This window comes from Pituophis catenifer, unplaced genomic scaffold (genome assembly GCF_029215685.1).
Source record: "Pituophis catenifer annectens isolate HBS135680 unplaced genomic scaffold, rPitCat1.0.hap2 SCAF_6, whole genome shotgun sequence".
Taxonomy (NCBI): Eukaryota; Metazoa; Chordata; class Lepidosauria; order Squamata; family Colubridae; genus Pituophis; species Pituophis catenifer.
In genome coordinates, this window is record NW_027256886.1 from 20656803 (window position 1) to 20680783 (window position 23981).

At 35.7% G+C, this 23981-nt stretch overlaps 1 protein-coding gene across 5 annotated transcripts in view; it reads right to left on the reverse strand.

Moving 5' to 3' along the window:
- The window catches only part of SCHIP1 (schwannomin interacting protein 1), a 158587-nt gene that overhangs the window by 24716 nt on the left and 109890 nt on the right, over window positions 1-23981 (reverse strand). For 2 of the 5 annotated variants that reach the window (XM_070945493.1, XM_070945491.1), the window contains exons 1-2: window positions 10464-10937; window positions 280-398 (exon numbers count right to left, since the gene is read on the reverse strand). In XM_070945493.1, coding sequence (XP_070801594.1) covers window positions 280-398; window positions 10464-10541 — 197 coding nt within the window. In that variant the 5' untranslated portion in view covers window positions 10542-10937. Of the gene's footprint in view, window positions 1-279; window positions 399-10463; window positions 10938-21723; window positions 21971-23981 lie in introns of those variants that run through there. The other 3 variants (XM_070945489.1, XM_070945490.1, XM_070945492.1) reach the window with 2 other exon arrangements.

Sequence of the window (23981 nt, forward strand, 5' to 3'; positions counted from 1 at the left end):
ACATATTAAAGAAAGTCAGACCCAATGTCTGGAAAACCTTCACATTTATCAAAGTGAAAATGTAGATGACATTTGCACAGTTCCACAAATACCACTAGAAATGAAAGAAGTTGAAATGCTCACAAAATGGAGCTCAGATACCTGAGACGGATCTCTTTGCCAAGCCAACATTATGGATTTCTCATAGCACAAGCTGAAGCTTTATGGTATGAACTCTACCACGCTTTAAACTCTTACCTGCTGAAATGTGTTAAAATGGGAAATGTGCCAAGTACTCACCGAGAAGAAAGGCTTGGCTTGCCACTTTTACTACAACTTGTATAAATTCCTGGGCCATCATCAAAGAAACTTCCAAGTGCCAGTTTTTGCCTGATAGATTCTCTTTCATTTTTTTGCGCCTAAGGGGGAAAAAAAGGTAATCAAGCTACTGATAACAAACCACATTCCTCATAAACATTTTTTAAGTTGTATAAACATCAGAAGTCATAATTTATAATTTAAAATGAGAGACACCAGAACTGTTAGACACAGAGCGTACTTACTCCCACTGCATTTAGCAAATACTGAATAAATGTAAAAGTATGTCTAAGTGCTCTACGGCTAGAGATGCAAAGGGACAAAAAAAAGAGAAAAAATATTCCCTTTTTGTTTTTCAGCCCCTATTTTTTTCAAAATGAAAAAAAGTTAGGAAAGAGTAGAAAAAAATCCTTGAAGTAAATATTTTATTTTAGAATAATGAAAGCAGTAAAAGACGGTGTTCAGATTTCACTCTCTTTTATTGTCCCAAAATGTTTATCATTACTTGTAATAGTAATGGTATTTGTATCTATTCTACAACTCACTGGACATCTTTTTGTGTCCGAGTTCATCGTATCAATAAGCAATTGGTCAAAAGTCAAGAACTAGCTGTATACCATTGGCATACATTAACAATGTACATTAACAATTCATGTCCAACTCCACTGATTGTTATATACAAGGCAGGATTTATTTCAAAAATTTCCCTTGCACTGTATCAAAAGCCTTTTCTGCATTCAACAAAACCACCAGTGACTTTATTTTTTTAAAAAACATATAGGCAGAATATTAATTAACAATCTAATATAAAAATATACTCCTCATCCCTTTGTAAAATGACCTTGGTGAGGATGGATTATACCATATGTAATCTACATGCTGACATCACCGTCACAATATGCTTGCATACTAAGAAATAACTTTGCCAGCTTTGAAAATTACTATTATGTTTCACTGAAAAAAATGGAAAAAGCACATTTAAAAAGGTTTTATTATAGATCTTCAGAAAATAATTCAACATATGTTTTATAATGCTCAATGGGATAATAATCTGGACTAAGAGCTTTCCCAATTTACATTGATGTCATAGCATCTATGATTTCTTCATGAGATAAAAGTGCAGTTATACGGGGAACAATTATGCATAATTTCAAGTAAAGCTACATTATAAAAATATATTAATTTACTCCTAAATTATGTTTGATTATATATATACCATTATCATTATAGTTAACAAAAACCTTCTTAAACACTCAGTTTAAAGCACTGATGACGTTCCCTAGTTGAGTAATGAATGTCTGTAAGCAAAAAGCCAGGCTCAGAGAGCCCCAAGCACTAAACAGTTCAACCCTGAGATACATATATGCTACTCTATTGAAACTGAGTTTAATCTGGCCATTGCAAAATAAGAGAGCCCTCCTCCCTCCCTCTCATTTCTCTTAAAACTGCTTCTTCGCTTTTGGTTTTTCTGCAAGTGTTTTAAGTGCATTTTTGGAGGAACATTTTGGAGGACATATGGGGAATTTTCAGCAAATAAATGCCCTTGTCACCTGATGGTTAGATTATTGCAACGTGCTCTACTTGGGGCTACCCTTAAAAAGTGTTCGGAGACTACAGTTGGTCCAGAACGCAACCGCGAGAGTTGTCGTGGGTGCACCTAGGTTCACCCACATCACACCAATTCTCCGTGAGCTGCACTGGCTCCCTATTGGTCTCCGGTCACAATTCAAGGTGTTGGTTATTACCTTTGAAGCCCTACATGGCTCAGGGCCAGGGTATCTTCGAGACCGCCTTCTATCGCATAGCTCCCAGCGACCGGTAAGATCCCACAGAGTTGGTCTCCTCAGTGTCCCGTCAGCTAAACAATGCTGGCTGGCGGGCCCGCGGGGGAGGGCCTTCTCTGTGGCTGCCCCAGCTCTCTGGAACCAGTTACCTCCTGAGGTCCAGACCATCCCCACCCTATTGGCCTTCCGAAAAGCAGTGAAGATCTGGCTTTTCCGGCAGGCCTGGGGCCGTTGATCTTGCTCTTGCGATCTGGCGAGCTCGTCCATGAATGGTGTGAATGGGTTTTAATTGTTTTTAATGGTTTAACTTTTAATGTTTTATATATGTTTTTTAAATGCACTGTAAGCCGCCTTGAGTCTTCAGAGAAAGGCGGCATACAAGTTGAACAAATAAGTAAATAAATAAAATAAAAATAAAAAATCAGTTCAGGATCCTATTCCAGAGAAGAATACAGAGTATAGAAATAACAGAGTTGGAAGGGACCCTGGACGTTTTCTAATCTAAACTCCTGCCCAAAGAGCAGACCTACATCATTCCAAATAAATGGCTGTCCAATCTCTTCTTTAAAACCTCCTCCAGTGTTGGAGCACCCATAACTTCTGAAGGCAAGCCATTCCCTTAATTAATTGTTTTCGCTGTCAGGAAATTTCTTCTTAGTTTAAGTTGGATTTCTCTTTGGTAAATTTCCATCCGTCATTTCTTGTCGGATGCTTTGGAGAATACGTTGTCCCCCTCTTCTTTGTGACATTAGTAATAGATTACATCTCTAGTATAGAATATATATCCCAATGTACTTCCCTATTTAGCCTTCAGAGAAATGCTGTGACTGCAGGACTCACAAAACCACTCATATTCTCATTGCCAAATCAATATTTGGTATACATTTTCATTATAAAACAAATGAACCTAAGTATTATTTGAACAGAAAGAGACAAAAATTATCTTTGAACAGAAAGCAAAGGGGAGCTGTTGGTCCACACACAGCATTCTAAACAGCTGAAAAGGTGCAGGAACTTTGATTTATACTTAGAGATATAGCTCAGAGATAGAATAGAATGACTGCAATCATACATCAATAATAAAATGGCAAGCTTTTAGACCATTGTGAGTAAAAATGGCCAGAATGGCATCACTTTCAAACCTCTGATAATAGTTTAGCAATGGTCAAAGTGTGGTATCTAAACCAATGCACAAAGTATAAAGAAATTAAGAAGCTAAATAAAATTATTATTTTAAAAAACCCTACTGAAAGTAGCCTCCTCTTCCTCCTTCTGTCAAACTGGTGATGAATGAACTGGAAACCATACCTCTCCCATTGTTGATAGGAGCCAAAATGCAAACATGGACCAAAACGGTCCTGTAATGTGTGGTTTATCATCTCAAATGAAAAGATGATAAGTATCACAGATGGGCAAGATCTCTGGCAGGGAGCCGAGTTTGAATCTCTTCTTTCATCAACATTTAGATTCTTAGCCTTGTTTATTATAGTTGGAGGCGTACACCACACCTCTGCATCATATCTCAAGCAATTACAGCAAGCTCTGAGCAGCAAACCCTTAGCAACACTCATTAGTCATGTTGCTACAGTAGAGTACACGATTAACTGAAATCTATTCCTCGTCACTTCTAAGAAATATCTGCAGAGAACATCATACATCTGGCACATAGCTTTTCTGTCTCAAAAGGTGTAGAGGCAAACAAATTGCAACATGAGGGAAAAATCAATGGTTTTAAAAGCACATTTGCTGAACTTAATAAGCTGGTGTATTCATTTTCACTTCACCACAAGTGCTGCTACAAAGGTAAAAGAAACCTCAGAGGTCTCTTTCATTTGATATTCCCTCCCCCCCCCATCCAATATTCTACCATGTTTTTTATGGTAAACAGAATTTATGAAGACGGGAAGATTTTTCATGCTGTAAGAATCTACATCATTAGCAAAAATATCCCAAAGCTGCTTTTTCAGGAGGCAACTGGACTTTCTTGTTTTTTTCTTTTGAAGAAGTTTCACTTCTCATCCAAGAAGCTTCTTCAGCTTTGACAAGAGTGTGGAATGGAAGGATTTTTAGCTGTGCAAGACTTTAGATGTTTAGCTATACAATTTGAAATGAATACCCTTTGAACGGTGTGGGAGGAGGAATGGATTTCCAGAGAAAAAATTGCAGACCACAGGAATCATTAGCACTACACAGGTGACCCTGAGGACACAGGTAAACCTCCAAGTGCTTCAACGACCTGCTAAAAGGATGCAGATTACCAGCTGTCTGCAAGGAATATAAATCCTTCCATTCCCCACTATCCTGTCAGAGCTGAAGAAGCTTCTTGGATGAGAAGCGAAACATCTTCACAAGATAACACAAGGAAGTCCAAGTTGTCTCCTAAAATAACACTTTTGGAACAACCATAACCTGGATGACTGAGAATCTCTACAGGCTATTAGCAAAAATATATCTAAATATAACATCAATTTCTTATTATTATACATTTATTATTAAAATTATTGCTAGCATGTTTGTGTCCTTCAAAATATTTGTCTGCCTTCTTAAAAATGCCAGACAAGGACATATAAATTTTCTTGGCATTTCAGAAAATAATTAAGATAATTTCTTTTTATTAATCTGGTTCCTTTAAAATGATTATTGGTTGGTTTAAAAGCTGCTTAATGTATTTTTTATCTTGCTGTAATATATTTTATATTCTACTGTTCTTGGATTTGATGATGATGAAGAGTGGCATGAATGCTTTTAAAATATAAAGGGACAAATTAAATATTAAAGCAATGTACAGTAAATGCAAACAGAACAACAACCACACATTCAAAATGGTATCTAACAAGACAGAAGAAATTAGGATCATTAACATATTTATAAAATGGGAGGCAATTAAATGTGAGGACCAGACATAAAAGATTTTTGGCTGTAACAAATACCCACAAGCAGAAGATGAAAGAGCTATTAGCAAATAATTTTACATATAATTTTAAAAAGAAATGCATATGCATTTATGGTTCAACAATTGTTAGTTTTAGTACTGAAAAGTACTGTGTTTTTCCAATACTGTACAGTATAAAGCAAATGTTATATGTGCATATCATATGTTTGGTAATTATAGTAGGGATTTTGGCAGTAAGATCACAGTTCAGTAACCCAGGCCAAATCACTTCAAACAATCTAAATGCCACCTATTATATCACAATTACAAGTCTGCTGGTAATTATTTATACATTGTAAAGTTGTTTCATGGGTCATTTATTTACTTTTTAAAGTGTAGATATTTTAATTCCTAGAAGTTTGAGAACAGATTTTAACCTTCAAAAGGCTCAATGGCTCCTTTGCTATAATGGACTAATCAGATGCCAAATAATCATAGTTAAATTTTTAGACTCAAAGATAATGCTAATGTAATAACTAACGAAGAACTGTCACCAATACATTCTATTTATGGCCAATGTATTCTATTTACAAATTCAATATTTGCATACATGGGATCCTTAAGACCTTTTCCATGATATTAGACTTTGGCCAACATAGAAGTCAAGAAAGGACAGTTGTATGTGTGAAGGCGGTTTTCCTATAAACATAGGAGCTCATGATGGAATTAAAAGGGTTTTTAACATGGTCCATGGTCAATATAATAGAACTTAAGTTGAAGAGACCCTAATCAGCTGGGATCTTTCTCATGATACAATAGCAGTATTATCTGTTTTATCGTAATCTGCTACAGGTCCATTTCTTTTCTTTCATTTATAGGTTGTCATTACATTTCAAGTTCTGGAACCAACCAGATAAAGTTTTAACATTTCTTTAATCAAAATTGCATATCAAACACAAACCACAGATTACTGATTTAGTGGAAGTGCAAACTGCTTTGCTGTGAAAGGCAAGAAGCTAAGGGAGAAGGAAAAATGTCAACTGAGCATGGAATTACATTTTCATTGGACCAAGGGCTTGCCCATAGCAACCTGGTTGTTTATGAGTCAGATCTGAATCTATCTATAAAGTCATTCATTATTTAATGCCTACATGGTCATTCACTTTGGACAGCTTCCAGTACCAGATCTGTAAAAACAATAACTGCTCAGTCACATCAGATCAACTAAGAGGGCAAGGGAAGCTTCTGTAGAAGTTTCATGTAGCCTTAAGACATCCATCTTTCAAAGGCTACACATTATTAACATCCTTGCATGTTTCTCTATAATATAAATATAGCCATTTCATTTATGGGACTGAATTTATCCCATTTGATAGACTGATTGTATTTTTATCAGGAATATTGATGTTATGGAGTTGAGAGAAAGTGAACAGATCTGAAAGCATCCCGACGGGAACTATAGAGATTTCTACTAGACCTGTAACTCTTCCTATTTTTGTGTACCTTTTAATTTCTTTTAGTTAATTTGATAAATAAATAAAAACGTAATGCAATAGTTTAAAGAAAAAGTGATATAGAGTTCTATGAATTGAGAGAGACAGAATAGCACTTAGCAATAGCACTTCAGACTTATATACTGCTTCACGGTGCTTTACAGCCCTCATGCTGTATGCTCATTAAGTGGCTTAATGAGCATATTGCCACCAACAATTTGGGTCCTCATTTTAGCGACCTTGGAAGGATGGAAGCCTGAGTCAATCTTGAGCTGATGAGAATTGAACTGCTGGCAGTCAGCAGAATTAGCCTGCAATACTGCATTCTAACCACTGTGCCACCAAAAGGTTTAAAGTACCATTTAAACCACATATAAACTGCTTTAGTCTGATGTTCCTTCTTTTCTTAAGTTGCCAAGAAAATATATGTGAGTTTTCCCCTATATGTGAGTTTTTCCTCCTTACAGATTCTATTTTCAGGGCAGTTTCAATGATTGGTGGATTCTCTGCCATCCTTTCCCCTCCTATTCAACATCACCCACTGGCAAGAAAAATAGCCACAAATCATTCTCCTGAAATGTGGTAAAGAAGGCTTGGGGCAGCTTAGATGTTTCCTCTGGGACTCTTTCAGAATGTTTTTTAAAAGTTCAACCTAAATTTTTAAACTATTTTTGTGCCAGAACATCAATCTAGATCTCCTGGAAAACAAAGAAGATAAAATATTCAGGGTTCTTCAGAGACAATGCTGATAGACCTCCTGTAATCCTTTCTCTCCATTTTTTTTTTAAAAGGCAATATTTATGCACAAAGAATATGAACATGAATGATGACTCCTGAAATACTTGTAATGAAAGATAGAACAGCTCAGAATTGAAGAAGCTTCTTGGATGAGAAGTGAAACATCTTCAAGGAAAAACAAAAAAAGTCCAGTTGCCTCTTGAAAAAGCACCTTTGGGACAATCATGACCAGGATGACTGAGAATCTCCATAGACAAACAACTATTCTTTGTCCAACTAACAGTTCCTTGCTATTGGATTTAAATTGGCCATGAAGTTCTATTTGAAGGAGGAAAAAACACTTTTCCCAAATATGAAAGCTGAATATGTGTCTAAGCTACCTCTTATATAGGCTGGAAATGAGATGGAGACATCTTGTAGACATGTCCCTCAGAAACAACTAATAAGGCATCTTCGCTTGGTTCCATTTCTTCTCTCCTCTTTCAGAACTCACATGCAGCATATTTTATATGTAGCTTCTAGTTTCCAGAAAGTTTGTATGAATAAGAATTTTTGCTAATAATGTATTTATTAAATAACGTCTATTGTAATCGTCGCTATCCATGACTCTTGTTTCTTGTTTGCAGGAATATTAGAATATGTTTCATAATGTCCTCAATATCCTTAGGATATCTTAAAAATATATGATCAGAATCAAAAATATACTTTTGTATTAGTTCTTTCCTCCTGAATCAGAGATGAAGAACAGCTCCTGCCATCGCATCCAAGAAATAGTTTCTCAGGTTTCCTGGAAGCTGCCAGGAATACTAATCATTTTATCATATTTCAAGAAATAAAATAGCTGCTTCATATTTATGAAAAATATAATTTTAGGCAGACCCTGCCTCAGATCAAGAAGTAAACAGAAATTCCCCATATCCCAGCAGTGTATCTTGTCTGTCCTCTAATTATATCATTTTCTATCAATCTATTCTGACTTTTTGAACTCTCAGTAGTTTTGGTAATCTAATTTTTACAGATTTGACAGAATATGAAGTCAAAATAACATGACTAACAGATGAGGAAAACTCCAAACATTTATGGCTATTATTTCCAATAATGTTTCTTGATACGCTTCAAACAAAATTTACTGGCTAAGTTTTATTGCTGCTTTTTGCCATGTTTCAGAAATGCTGCTGACTCATTCCTATCATTTTGTCTGAGCTGTCAAGAAAAGCCTGATTTCCACAAAAGCTAGCAGGTTCATTTATTGATAGTTCACTCAGCAGCAATAATAGATGAGAAGATAATTTTAACAAGGCTTTTAAAGTATGCTTTATTTCATACATTACCAATAAGTAATGTAATTACTTATTACTTATAAGTAATAAGTCTTATGTATTACTAGCGAATATTCCTAGTGAGTTATATACAATTTTTATGCAAACCATGGAAATATGTCAATATTTATATGAACCTGATCCTTATTGGGATCTCTCACCCCCCCCACCCCCCACCCCCAAGTGGTTTTGGCATTTTGGGAACGTTTGCATAGTCACATCTCCAAATGTTCTACATCAGTCTAGCATTTACAGCATATGGCTGTAATATTATCAGTCCACAGAATTTAGAACAAGAAAAATTACACGGAATCTATTGTACATAATCTGTAATTCAATAGCATTTACAACATGTTCTTTATTTAAAAACAAATGAACAAAGCAAACAATTAGAGTGCCTTTTTAGACCTTTGGGAATATAGAATCCACTTAACAAACTGGGAAATCTGTCAAAGTCTAGACTCCAACCATATCAGTTTGGATATTTTTTTAAAAAGTAAGCAACCCTTTCCGGTATCACAATTAGAATACACCACAACTGATTTATATATGGGAAAAAGTGGTCCTAATATTATAAATGAACAATAGCAGATTTAGATTTTCTGTCCAGAGGCATGAAATTGTCTTACAGTTCATGAAACCAGAAATTTACCTAGCCAAGAATTTCATATCATTCTCATTATCAGTCTTCTTGGATCGTAGGGTGTTGCCAGTGCTGTAATAGAATATGTTAGGACCTCCAGACTTCCTGAATTCTAATTATGTGCACCAACTGAAGCTATACCCTTTCTAAGGATGGACAATATGCTCAGTCCAATTTTAAATTATAGTTCTATTGCCTGAAACATTTGGATTGCATTTTCTACTTGCACAGTTTTGTCTTTTGTTATATATTTACTTTTGTTATCTATTTACTGTTATCTATTTACTTTTGTGAATACACAAAAGCTTGCACCTACTTTTGTGCCATTTTATATGGCTTAATAAAGACATAATACATGGAAATTGAATCAACTTTCTTAAAGAGTCACTCATCAAGTTATTTTCTATGTTTGCTTTGAGTTAGTTTTCCATTAAACCAATCAAATTTAGGTGGTTTCTAAGAGTAAAAAAAAAAACCTTGATGGCACAACATCATCAAGCACTCTTTACAGTTTTAAATGTTTTTTTAGTTACTTCAAGAATAACAAAATGAATTCCCTGGAAATCAACTTTTCAAGCCTACAAATATAGTATATGCAGACAGTAAATATGTTTAAAAACTTAGAGCAGATAGGCAAGAAACAATTGCTGATAACAACAAAAAGTAACTTTTTGCCCTCTAACCATAAGGAGGATAAGCTTGTATCTGTAGTTTGATGTCAAGACCACAACCATGTAAGTAAAGTTATTTTTAAGTGTGCCTGTTATTACCAGGCATAGAAAATTACTATATTTAAAGTTACATATCACAGCTGGCATGGTTTTTTCCCCAAGACATGCCATTATATCAGTTTATAGAAATCTCTTGTACTCTAGCAAACTCAGTCCCATTCAGTTTCAAAAAGTTATATTATCTTAAAAGTAGGGAGGGTAAAGGAAAGAAGATAAGTTCCTTTTGCAAATCTTAAACACGCATCAAAGCTATTTTCAAATGTGCTGTCGAAATTTTTTTTTAGCAGGCTGAAATCTACAGGAACATATTCTTAACAGCTAATCTTAATCCAGGCTGCATACAACTAGGTATTATGTAGTTTAACCAAGATTCTGAACTCAGTAAACATCGATCCCGACAATAAAAGGCATTCTGTGGCAAAATAAAGAGACACTGTGAAGAAAAATATCTGTGTTTTGCAGCCTTCAAGGATGCTATACAAATGGCTCGCTTGCCCCAGCCTTTTGGCACAGGGCTTTCATTTGTTTCTTTCTTGCAAAAATGGAACCATTGTGCCAAGACAAAAGAACCCTTTCCCTTTCTTACCTTTTTATAATTCTCCTCCATATCCAATCTGGATATTTCAGTGACAATGTCATCCATTCCATCACTGTCAAAATGCATTCCTTACTGCTTGAAGACCAAAAGAGTTAAACAGAAAATAACATTCTCCTGCACCATAATCTGGATCCAAATCTCCCTTTTTTCACAGCTTGCTCTTCAAACTGTCCTAAGTAAATGGCATATTTTAAAAAAAAAAAGACCAGGAATTTCAGATGTCTTCTTCATGAGAAGGACTTCCTGATCTATTTCTTTTCACCTCGATGGAAGAACAGCTCCCATTCTCCAAAAGTAGTTCTCATCGTTAATGATGCTTGAAGCAGTCTTAGTTGTTGCTATCACGCACACCTCTGAACTATGCTGTTAGAATCCACTCCAAAGCAGCCTTCCTTTTGCCTAATAAAGGCAAGGCTGCTTCTTTTAAACAGCAACCGGCTTCTCTGCTCTTGGAACACGGAAAGCAACAGTCTTCCTCCAGTCCCTGGTAGTTCAGGATAAAAATAGATGGAGGCCTGCCTAGCAGACTACACCAGAGCAGAGGGAGGAAGGGGAGGGAGAGAGAAACAAAAGCCCAAATCATAACCTCCTATTTTAAAAAGGTATAAAAATCAAAGATACAGGGAGCTTAGTCATAACCAAAGGATGCACGCATTTGTAATAGAATTACAAAAATCATAAAACAGATTGCGCGTTCAGACCTGCATAGGGGTCCTAAATCTTTTCCCCCCACCAATCATCATTTCTTAAAATTAGTGGTATTGTTTACTGCCATTTCTGAAATAAATAAATAGTGTAGTAACTGCAAAAAATAGTTTTAGACCAGATTAACTTCAGAAGTACACAAAACTGTGGTCCTACCCACAGGTTTGGCACAGCCCTACTAGTGACTCACCCATATTAAGTGTGTAAAAACACTGCCCATCCCTGTCCTAAAAATACACCTACGTATCAGAAACAGCTTAAGGAACTGTCCCCTCTACTGTGGAAAATCAGCTTGCTGTTATTCATGTTCTGAAGCATAGGACAATAATTCAGAAGCAGAGTACTGTAGTTGCTTTATATTCAGGAGTGCTGACGCTTATCGCCCATGTTTTTTGGTTTTTTTTTAAAAAAAATACTCAGTTGCCTGAAATTTTCTTATCTAGAAAAAAAATTCTTGTTTGATTTATCTCCTCAGACTGTGGTTAGTTATTAGATCCTGCCTTTATTTTTTAGATCTCAAGGTGACGTATGTAATACTCTCTCCTCCAATGTTTCCACAACCAGGGTGGATAAAAATCAATGATTTTTTTTAAAAAAAATAAAAAAAATCGGATTTTTTTGATTTAAATCGGATTTTTTTATTTAAATCGGATTTCTTTGATTTTTATCAAATTTATTTTAATAAAAAACTTTTGGGGTAAAAATCTATCGTAAGATAGTTTTCTATTTAAGATACATAAATAATTTAATTTATTCAGCATGAAATGGAGCTTAGTTATGTAGCATGAGGCTGTATATTCTGCAACACTGGGACTATCGGTGAGTCAACAGTGGGTCAAAGGAGTAGCAGAGATGACAGTTGCTCTTTAAAAATTATGATTTAAATCGAGTTGATTTAAATCAAATCCACCCTGTCCACAACTTTGTGAGGTAGAGTGGGCAGAGGGAGAGCAATTGGTCTGAAGTCACTCAGTCAGCTTCCATGCCTGAGGCAAGTTTTCTGCAGTAATGAAGTTGCTTCTTTGTTCTCCTTTGATTCTTTTTCTTTTCCCCTTTTTTGAAAGCCCACTTTTGATGGGTAGCTGTGACTGATAATCTTAGATAATTAATAACATAAAAGAACTATTAAATTCGTCTCTCCGACTAACAGAAAATTTTCTACTACAGACGGTAGTCCTCAACTTGCAACCACAATTGAGCCTAGAATTTCTGTTGCTAAGTGATTTTTCTGCCCCATTTTAAGACCCTTCTTGCCACAGTTGTTAAGTGAATCACTGCAGTTGTTGAGCTAGCAACACAGTTGTTAAGTGAATCTGGCTTTCCGATTGACTTTGCTGATCAAAAGGTCACATGACCTCTGGACACTGCAAGCGTCATAAATATGAGTCAGTTGACAAGTGTCTGAATTTGGATCATGTGACCATGGGGATGCTGCAATACCTATATTTCTTAGACAAACTTTCCTCTAGATCTAGAGTATAAGTCCTTGGTTCAGGGAATTGTTCAAAATATTTTCCCCCCCTAAAGTAGTAGTAAAAGAGACATTTCTGAAATTCAGCTGCACCTTGGAAACAGTACTGTTTGATCGCAAAGAAAAATCAATTCACAGAGACAAAAGTCCTCTGGAATGAACAGGTGCCAGTTCCTGCAGTGCTTGGGATTTTCGTTAGTCTGCTTGAGCAAACATTTTGGATATGTTTTGACATTCTTCACAGCCTCTCCGACTGGACATCTGGAGTTGGTTTGGCTTTCCCACAAAACTTCGAGGCATCCCACTTTGATGTACTGCTGTTGGTTAATTTCATAATAGTAGCTCTTTATTTCCCTTTTGATCTTGTGCAAACTTAACTTTAAATTACCCTTAAGATTCCAAAACTGAAGATAACCAAAGCAGAACTGCCTGTGAGAGAAACTGTTTCAAATTAAGCATCATTCTCAAAATGTTAGTCAATTACATTACACCAGCATGAAGAATCTGGGTAAAGTGATGTGGGTTAAGTCACCTTGAGACAAATTTAGTTATTAGCTATTTATTTTTTATCATTTTATAGACTTTGGGCAGCCCTTTGGTAGAGGCCACATGGGATCTATTAGCACCCTTTTTTAAGGGTGCTAAAACAATTGCCAACAACACTGCACTGTCAAATTCACTGCAAATTGAGAGGCACAATTATAATTGTGAGTTCTCATGCTGGTAAAAATTCAGGAGATGGTCATATTAACAGCTGCAAGCTTATCCATTATCAGTGAAAATACCTGTTTTGTTGATGGATTACAGGAAATTGTTAGAAAGAAGGTTAAAAAAAGAGTCACTGCTCTAACTGGGAAATCACCCATTTGCCGAATTCTTGTAACCCTCTCTCTTTCATTTCAATAAATCAATCAAAATCAATTACTCCAAAAGAATTACTTTTTGATTGAGGCAACTGCCAAAAAGCACAAGAATTTTCAATGCTTTTCTGTTAAAATAAGCAGTAAGATTTACTCAAAAAGGTATCTTACACCTAACAATAAACAAGTGCCATTTATTTATTTATTATTTTATTTTTATTTTTAAAATTTATATACCGCTCTTCTCCCGAAGGACTCAGGGTGGTGAACAGCCAAAGGTAAAAACACAAAATACAAAATTTAAAAGCAATTTAAAATAAATTAAATAATTTGGCCCAACCGTTTAAATACCCCATTAAAATTCAGATTAAAATTAAACAATTTAAATTTTTTTTAAAAATTTAAAAATTAGGCCAGCCCGGCTTGGTGAAATAAGAAAGTCTTTAGGGCCTGGCGAAAAGTTCGTAAGTCCGGGATCGTCCGTATCTCAGGGGGGGAGCTCGTTCCAGAGAGCAGGTGCTCCCACAGAGAAAGCTATCCCCCTGGGGGCTGCCAGTCGACATTGTTTGACCGACGGCACTCTGAGGAGCCCCTCTCTGTGGGAGCGCACTGGCCGGTGGGAGGCTCTTGGCAGCAGAAGGCGGTCTCGTAGATATCCAGGTCCTAAGCCATGGAGCGCTCTAAAGGTGGTAACCAACACCTTGAATAGCACCCGAAAGACCACCGGAAGCCAGTGCAGCTCGCGCAGGAGAGGTGTTACATGGGAGCACCATGACGCTTCCATAATCACCCGCGCGGCTGCATTCTGGACCAGTTGGAGCCTCCGGGTGCTCTTCAAGGGTGCTCTTCATTTATGATTCAAATTACACTTTTGTGACCTAATGTTTGAGAGATGTCTCAACAACCTTGACAACTATTTAATTGAGGAAGGCCCTTTCATGCTGTTATCTTTTATTGGAAGGGTAGGAAGACTTATCACCAGCTTACACATGAGATACTATAAGAGTGTTTTGCTTCAGACCACGGTTGGGAATGGGATTCCAGATCTTGCAAAGCCACCATATCCAGAATTTTCAGCAGTGAAAATTCAGCTACTTCTGAAGAACATTATTCTGAAGAACATTATTCTTCAACATTTGCTGTAAGATGTTTCCTTAGACAGTTTACACAAAAAGACATTAGTTCTTTTCCAAGTTACTATTCTTCAGATGTGTTGGCAGAACTTCTAGCTGGAAATTATAGTCCAAACACATCTACAATATGGTATCAGTTGGCAAATGTAATTTCAATGATGGATGTTTAGACATCCTCCCTGTTCCATTAAGGTTTTTACTGTCATTGAATAATTATGATTGCAATTGGATATACAGTAAGCTGCATTTAATATATTACTGGATTTAGCTCAAGGCCAACTTAGTTTCTGGCATGACTGAATTGAAATTCAGAAAAGTTTCCATCCATTTTGGATTAACTGTAGACTGATATTTTGCTTGAAGTCAACCCAAACTTGTTTTTTAAAGAAGCTATTTCTATTGCCCATAGTTTAAAGCCTACCTTTTCCAAAGAAAACATAGTTAAGATTAGTGACAGAAAATTAGGATCAACAAAATGCTATGTTACATTTGTTCAAAACCTTCCAACTTGTCCTTCTGTTACACTTAAAGGAACAAATGAAATGATCAAGTCAAATAATTACCAAGGCATATGTCTGTACTGGTTAGTCATGATTTTTAGAAAATTTGAATATAATGTTCCTGGTATTTAAATCTGCTAGACCTAATAAACCACAAAAGAAAATATACAGAGGAATAAAAAAGTTCCAGTGCAATTGAGATTTCAAATATGCAAATATTGCTTTAGATATCTACATATGTATGTATGTATGTATGTATGTATGTATGTATGTATGTATATATAGGTCTTTGGTTATTCGGGTTTTCTCCTGCGTAAAATTGGAAGTGTCTTGGTGACGTTTTGACGAAGTCTCATTCATCATCTTTAGGCTGGTGTTTTCGGCTTCACGAAGCTGAAAACACCAGCCTGAAGATGACGAATGAGACTTCGTCAAAACGTCGCCAAGACACTTTCAATTTTATGTGGGAGAAAACCCGAATAACCAAAGACCTACATACAAACACCCGCGAAAACCTCAGAAAATATATATATATATATATGTACATATTTATATATATATAAAACTTAAGAAAAAAATGTGGATGACCCTCTTAGTAAAATAAAATTAATTGTGCTATGAATTCTATCTATGTACAAGAATATCAGTAAAACTGCTATTAATATTTCCCTTTCAAATCTATTAAATACACAGAAAATATTTAATCCTACAATACATTTACATCAATTGTAAGAGACTTAAAACCTCTAGTATGTACGATTCAAAAGTTTAAAAGAAGACGACATGCATTAGTATGCCGGGCAAGCTAAATTCAATTATTTTTCTTAAAGGCTTCTGTGTAATTACTTTTTTGCACATAGGAATTATGTTAATATGCTTTACTTTTTTTTATGGCTCCCATCTTCACAGCTGACTCAGTCATTTCCTAGTGTTAGTAAAATTAATTCTTCCCTTTTCCTGTTCAATTACCAGGCAAACTAAAGATAAATCTACTCATTTTGTGAAAAATCTATTCATTTACGAAGGTGGAGATTTTAAAGTTTTATTAGCTAAGAATGTTAAAATACCGTTATGATGAAATCTTCCTAAGGTACTGCTGACAACTTTTTAAAAAATATCATATGCTTTTTTGCATTTAATCAATGTAACAATAGTAGAAAATTGTGTATTTTTTTGTGAGAACAATGCGTGGTAATTGAATATCCTTGCATCACAAATGAACTTCTATGCCCACAAACAACATAGATAGTAAAATTTAAAAATATAACCTTAAACACAATTCTTTAGAAATATTTTCCAATGAATTTTATCCTTTTCCAAGATGCTTTAAGATGTCCAATCTTCCATCTCACAAAACCTTTTGATTCCAAATTATATCTCAATATCATTCTGTTCCAACCCAATAGCTTTCTAGACTGCTATGACCTACTTATTTTGGAAATTGAGTATTGTAAGGACAAGGCACATTCAGAACCAAGGAAAAACTAATCAATCAATCAACACCTCACACTTTGCCTTTTCAAAAAGGTCCTTGCAGTTCTGCCATAAAAGTACTGGCATTTCATGGCTATGAAAGTATTTCTTTGATTTTGGGAAAGGATGGGATTTGCAGGACATCAAATCTGGACAGTATGGTCTAGGAAGTTAGCACTCATCCCTCTCCTAGAAGAATGAAATATTTTAGGAAATATTAAAAAGGCAGAATATTATATTTCCCTGGATGAGAAATGGAGAAACATGTTTTAAAGACAAAGCAGCTTCCTGCATCCCCCCCCACTTTTGTCAATGGGCCAGAGGCAGAAACTCATTTCCCCACCTTTGTCAATGGGCCATTAAGGCCTCAGCCAAGCTTACTCCCCACCTTTGTCATCCCTCCCCACCTTTGTCAATTGACCATCATCTGCAACACAATAGGACCCATCTAGCAACAGAAACTCACCAAGCAAGGCTCAAGCTTGGGAGACAACCTTCAAAGTTAGCTAAGACTCCCGTCCCCTGGGAGTCTGAAACCAATCATGATACATTTTTTATACAGGCACAGGAAACTCTGAGGTGGGACACAACAAACAGGTGTTAAAGAACATATCACAGCTTTTGCCTTCTGTTGGCTTTATTAATTTTTATTTAACGCTTATAAACGTATTTCAATAGTGAGAATTGGTGCATCATTTGTTCATAAAAAAAACCAGATCTCACCAAAGTTTTTTCAATAAATTTGGTTAATTTATAAGAGAATGAAGACTAGGAATATATAGTCTACCTTGAAAATGGAGAGAATTAAATTCCTTCCTTCCTTTTCCTTCCTCCCTCCCTCCCTCCTTCCCTCCATGACGTAATGTTAAAATATTTAAACATCCAGAGTTTAAAATAAATGAAAACAAAATACTGCATTGGCAACAAGGCCATAAATGATCTGGAGTCAGCTTAAAATACCAAGATATCTATATTTGAGAATAATCCTGTGAATGTTTATGTGTGTGAAAACCCAAGTAAACTGATAAATTTCAAAATTATCTCCAGTGTAACACTGGGGCATTCCTACATATCATCAGTCATACACTAATGGTTTCTGGATGTGTTGTGACAATGTAAGAGATTGGAGAATGGCCATGAAAATGTCAGAGGAGATAAGGATGGTAAAAATTCATCTTAGCAATTGTTAGAAAGCACTGTTCTAAGAAAATATCCAGTGCAATAGCAACTTCTTAGAAAATTTAATTTTTGATACCTTGATCATCATCACTGTGCTTCTTTGAATCTAATCCAATTTCTCTGAGTCCTTCTTAATGCGTGAATCCAGACTGGGCACCCAACTGAGATAGACTGAAACTAGAGTTATATTTTTGTTGATACAGTCTAAAATTAAATGTTGATTTTAGGGTCATATAAAACTAGTGGCTCAATTTAACCCATTTTTTTTCTAGCCCTACAAGATAATTTTGAAACTTTGGCCATGGGTTTACACATTGGGCAAGCTGACATGCAGTTGGCTGTGGATGTGCAGAAATTCAATCTAGGCTTTCTATCTTACAGGAGATCGGGATTAGAGTTAAGTAGTGGAGTGGGCATTAGAAATCTTTTGGAGTACTTTCATGGTTGGGAGCAGAATCGTAATGAGTATGAGAACCACAACTTTCAGCCACCCTTCTCCTTGTAGAGTTTGATTTTAGGAAAGGACTGTATGTTTATAAACAATGTATAGGTTATGTAGGTCTTATCTTCCAGTGTTTGGCTGTTTCCTGTTGAAATTGGACAGAGGTCAGAGATTACTTGCAATGTACTTGTTGCCTAGCTCTGAATGAACTCACCTAATTTGCTCATATATGTCCAGCCTTATTCAATTTGCTTCCTTCCAGCTTTGTTATAATGTAATTATCATACATTCATTAGCCATCATCCATAGGCCATAATAAAACCACCAATAGTATAGTGATTTTGCAAACTGACTTTGGTCCAGAAATCTAGATTCTTTATTGGTAGAGAAATCTGTACTAGAAGTGATGTATCATGCACAGAGCCTCTAAATATCTAGTTCTGCTAAAACACACATTCTAAACAAAGAAAAGATTATATTTTAAATTTGAAAGCACATAAGAATCCTCATTTTATTTATCCATTTTAAAGATTTTTTTATCCTGCCTTTATTAGTTTTTATAAATAACTCAAAGCAGCGAACATATCTAATGGTCCTTTCTCCTCCTATTTATTTATTTATGCACTGATATTGATCTCCTCTCTCATCTCTGCTTGCCAGAAGCAGACAAACTGAAACAAAAATTCAACAGTTGACTTTGAAATGTTCATTTCCAGCAAATACATCTTGGAGCTACTGTACCTACACAACTGGTTCTAATGTTCAAAAGAATAACTCAAATCCATTCTTCTACACGTACTAGGTACGGTATGTTTGAAGCATTGCCTTCTGTTGGTTTAGCCTAGTACTAGTATTTCCTCTCTTCATGGTTGTATGAATCTCTGGTTAGAGAAACTGTATGGGGTCTGTGAAGGCATTTTGAACATTGCAAGTATTTCATAGATGCTCATACAAAATGGCTTCCCTAGGGTGGAGGTGGTTGTTTGCAGAAGGAGTGCCCTGGTAATCAGACTGACGTAAGACAGAAGTAAAATGGCTGAGTTCTGTTCTCCAATATCCATTGTAGCCCTGTGCTTCCCTTATCTTTTTTTTTTCTTTTCTAGAAAAGCAGACATCGAAAAAAAACACTGGGGGTTGCAGCCATCTACCATTTTTTATTTTATTTTCATTCCAAGAATGCTGAAGGGGCTCCTGTGCAACGAGAACAATATTGTAAACAAAGTGGAGATGGCTTTGTTTTTCTGTATTTAATTTCCCATTCTTTTAAAAAAAAAATAACCCCAAAGAAAGCCATAAATCCTTGCTTATAAATCAGAATTTGTATAAGCAATTCATTGGTAGACTTTTTTTTTACCTCTCTGTCTGAAGAGTGGGGTAAAAATAATCTAGGCTAATGGTTTACAAGCCGATAGCAAGATGCAGGTTCAAAGCTGGCTTACTAATCCTGGCTTGTTTAAACAGCATACAGTGTCATCTCAGCTTTGGACCTCATACAGAATTCTCTCATTTCTGGATTGTTTGTCCATTTGACACATAGAAAAGGGCAAAACTGAAGAAAATAGGTGATATATTAGTTTGCTCACTTGTGACTATTAAGCCACAATTCATGGATTATGATGATAAAGGGAGGGAAACCAAAGTGTGAAAATGTCCTTAGTGATTTTTGGTTCTACTTCAAAATAAGTGAAGATTCTAATGTTTGAATACCTTGTCTTTAAAAAGGATGGAGCACCATATTTTAATAGCTAGGTGACTCAATGCACCTAGAAAGATGATGCAAACAAGGCATTTATTATCTACCCACAGATGGCAGTGATTTTAAGATTTTCCTTCCCTCCATGAAAGAAGGAGCTTTTTACTGCTTGCATTGTGGGAATCTAATCATGTTATTTTTCGACTGGACTCTAGAATCTAGATTCTGTATCCCGATTGGGTTAAAAATATGAATTAACATATAATTTCTGTTTTTTTCCTTTGCTTAACAATGGTGTGATACCCTCTTTTTGTTTTTAAAGTAATTTGTTTATTACAAAGATTTTATCTATTAACCTGCAATTTATAATCCATACCGATTTCATTATGCCAGGCATCCAGAGTTTAAATACCAAACTACGTAAAAATCTGCTCACTCTAGTATCTCTGATGCTGCTCAGACTACTTAAACTTGCTAAAGAACTGAGTTCTTTTTCAAAAGAGATAAAAGATGACCTTTAACACCAACAAGAATTCAAAATATGGCTTTAGAAGAATTCTTTGTGACACAGCTGGGGCATTTATTAAAAATTAAAAAGCCAGTTGTTGTTTATCCCCTACACCGTCCTTAGATAGCATTACCTTCTTGGATTTTCATCTAAATTATTATATATGGGGATTTATTTGTCCTATATCAACTTTTCTTCTGTAGTTGCCGATTTGTCTAAACAAACTGAAAACATAAAATACATTTTAAAAAAGAGGGAGTAGCACTATATAAACTAACATGTAGTAGACCCACTGAAATATTCCACTATAAAGAAAATATAGGAAAATGCTGATTACAAATGAAAACACATCCGAGTTTGGTTTAGTGTTTTATATTGCTTCGATGATAAAATTTCTCACATCACTGATTCTTGATACCACCTTCCAATTACACACAGTCTAAACACAATACAGCTCAATAACTCCTACTGGAGTCTTGAAAGGTCCCTGTACAAAAAGATATTAAATGGTAGAATATTATTTGTCAAAACTGCATGCTATCTACATTTTATATGTTTTGTTTTTGAAGTATTATAATGCTCATAGGAAAACCAGTAGTAATGTTCTTTAGAAAAGAAGTGACTTCTTTCTCCTGAGGTCAGTAGTAACTAAGAAGTAAATGTAAGCACTATAATCAAAACACAGCATCTTGATTTTAAAGATAAATGACAATAAATGTTTGATGCAGCTGATTGGCATATTTCTTGCTAGTTTAAAACCGACGTATACTGATGCTGCTGACAAGCTAAGGAGAGCTGGAATGCATAACTCCTATAACAGATATACTTTAACAATATTTATTTTTCACCAGTTAACCATTTTCTCAAAATATCCTCAAGGCAGCCAATAACATCCTCTCTTCTATAAACTGAAATCTATCAGTTTTTCAATCCTAATGAAATGCAATTAGGAAGCAGAACTAATTATTATTTTGTCCAGAGTTGTTTTCATTCACTCTAAGCAGGCACATAGATACAGATTTAGCAACAGATACTTAACAACCGACTACCTTAAAGAAATATATGGATTATTTTTCTTCCCTGCTCATCATAGTGCAGCTGCTAGGGGGTATGATGAGCAGGAAAGAAAAATAAGAGAAGAAAATACAAGCTTAAAAAAAAAAAGAGCTACCCAGTTTTGCAGAAGCTGAAAAGAAGCAACTTGCTGCATTGAAAAAAAGAGGGGAGGCCTTTTCTCTATCTCTTCCGATGGAAGATTAGGGTAAAAGAGATCCCTTTTCTTACCTGATAAGAACAGTTTTCCTGGTGTACCATCTCAGTGCATCATCCAGAAAAGCAAACTGAAGAGCCGAGACTGTTTACCGAAGCTGCAAACTGCTGGGTCTGAAGAAGAGGACGGCGTTCTACAGAGAGAGAGAGGCTTCCTGCAGATTAAAATGGATGCTGCTTCTGCTGTTTCAACCTGCGCAATGGCACTGCCTTTGCTAGCAAGAAGCAGTAGAGCAGAGCAGTTCCTCTCAGGGAACCAGCAACAAGGCTTAATAATAGGTAGCCAAGGCTGTTCTTAGGGGAAAGGAAGGGGGGAGAGCAGCTCACGCGTTGCTAGCACAATCAGCCAATTATATTATAGGCACAAAGAAAAAGATTGGCGTGACGCAAGTGTGATCTTTTGGTGCTCTATGAAGGCAGTTCACAGTGGAAATATTCTAGTCCTCATTAAAAAGGAAAAGGAAAGGAAAAAAGGCGAACTTAAGCACTGCCACAAAGGTCTAATCCTATCTTTCCTGCAGTCATTTTTCTTGATAAGTAGACTTTAAATCAAACGTGAAGGCGTAATAACTTCTACATCCTAAGAACTTTTTCAAAGTCAGCCATCTTAAGAAAATTCCAAAATGTTGCTTTGATGACTTTTTTTTTTAATATACTAAAAATGAAATGTTAAAAAATCAGGTGGAAAAAAGAGATGCGATCTTTTTCCTTCAGCAGAACAACCACACAAATCACTAAAATCAGATTCAACAGTTGGGAGATTGTTAATTACTAATTTCTAAAACAATGCAAAGTAACATTTTCTAATAAACCATTAGACTTGGTTAAACCCTTTTCAAAAATGGCTTGAAGCCACCTCAGGATGAATTGCTATTGATCTACGTCTGTGTACTGTTGAGCTGTGTTTACCCAAAAGAGAGATGCATGGAATGTCAGATCACCTCCCACATGCAAAGATTAGATTAAAAAAAAGGAGAACTCATTGGCTTACATCACTGAATTTGAAGACAACTTTCCTACTTTAGAGGTTCCTCTAAAAGAAACCTAAAAGGAAAAAACAGTTTATCTCAGTAAAACAAATTAGAATTCGTTCTAATTTATGCTTCATGGCATCAATTAAGTAATATTGCCATCCTCAAATCAGCTCTTATTTATTAATGTTCTTTATATCCCTGCTTTTATAAAGGAGCTCAAGACTCCATACATAGTGTGCCATCCTGCTATTTTTCCCACACAACATCCTGTCTCTGGTAGATTGAACTGAGAATGAGTGACTGGTCCAAAGTCATTCAATGACTGACTATGGATGAGAATGGTGGTGAACATGGGCAAACCTGCTCTTTACTAGAATATTCTCTAGTATTTTTTTCTTTAGCCCTGAATGCATCTTTCTTGGGGTAAACAAATTAAATTGTTAAATTGTTTCTTTGGTAAGATTAATATACATTCAAAGGAGCTTCACACACATCCATGTCCATCCAATTATTCTAAGAGGAAAAGAAATAGATCGTTTCCCTAAATAATATGATCCCTAAATAAAACGGGGGTCAAACTATTTTCCAAAGCACCAAAAGACAAGACAAGAAACAATAGATGGAAACTAACCAAAGAAAGAAGCAGATTAGAACGAAGGAGAAATTTCCTAATGTTGAGAGCAATCAACCAATGGAATAGCTTGCCATCCAGAGTTTTCCAGGTCTACTTTGGAACTTGTGAGAGCTTATTTTCTGCAAATGGAAATATCCTTTAGGTTTGTCTTTTACTTGCTTTTTTTAAGGATTTTTTTTTTAAAAAAAGATGAACTTTACAAAATGTAAAGTATTAGGTGGAAAAAAGAAAGATTTAAAAATATTTCAATTTACTAAGCTACAGTTTATTTTTCTGCATTACTTATTTTTAAGACAAAACAGCAATGGCAGCATTCTCAGGCCCCTAGAATGGACTAGAAAGAGAAGCAGGAATTGGCTTTTACAGAGTCATGAAACTGGAGATTTAAGTTAAATTTAAGCACTACGGACATTAACACAACTCCTCGCTGGTTGGCACACTCCTCTAATATAAGCAGAGACTGAAAGTCCTGGTTTCCATTTCTTGATTAACCAGGCATCTTCTTCACATCTGTCCTCCCACCAGTTAACTAGCAGAAAACTAAACTGCCAGAGGTTTTGTTACTCAATGGCTTCTTTTCATCAGAGACAGTGTATTCATTTCATGTGCAGAGATGACACCTTTGTGTCATCAACTGGCAAAACAATCCCACAGTGGCAGCGTTG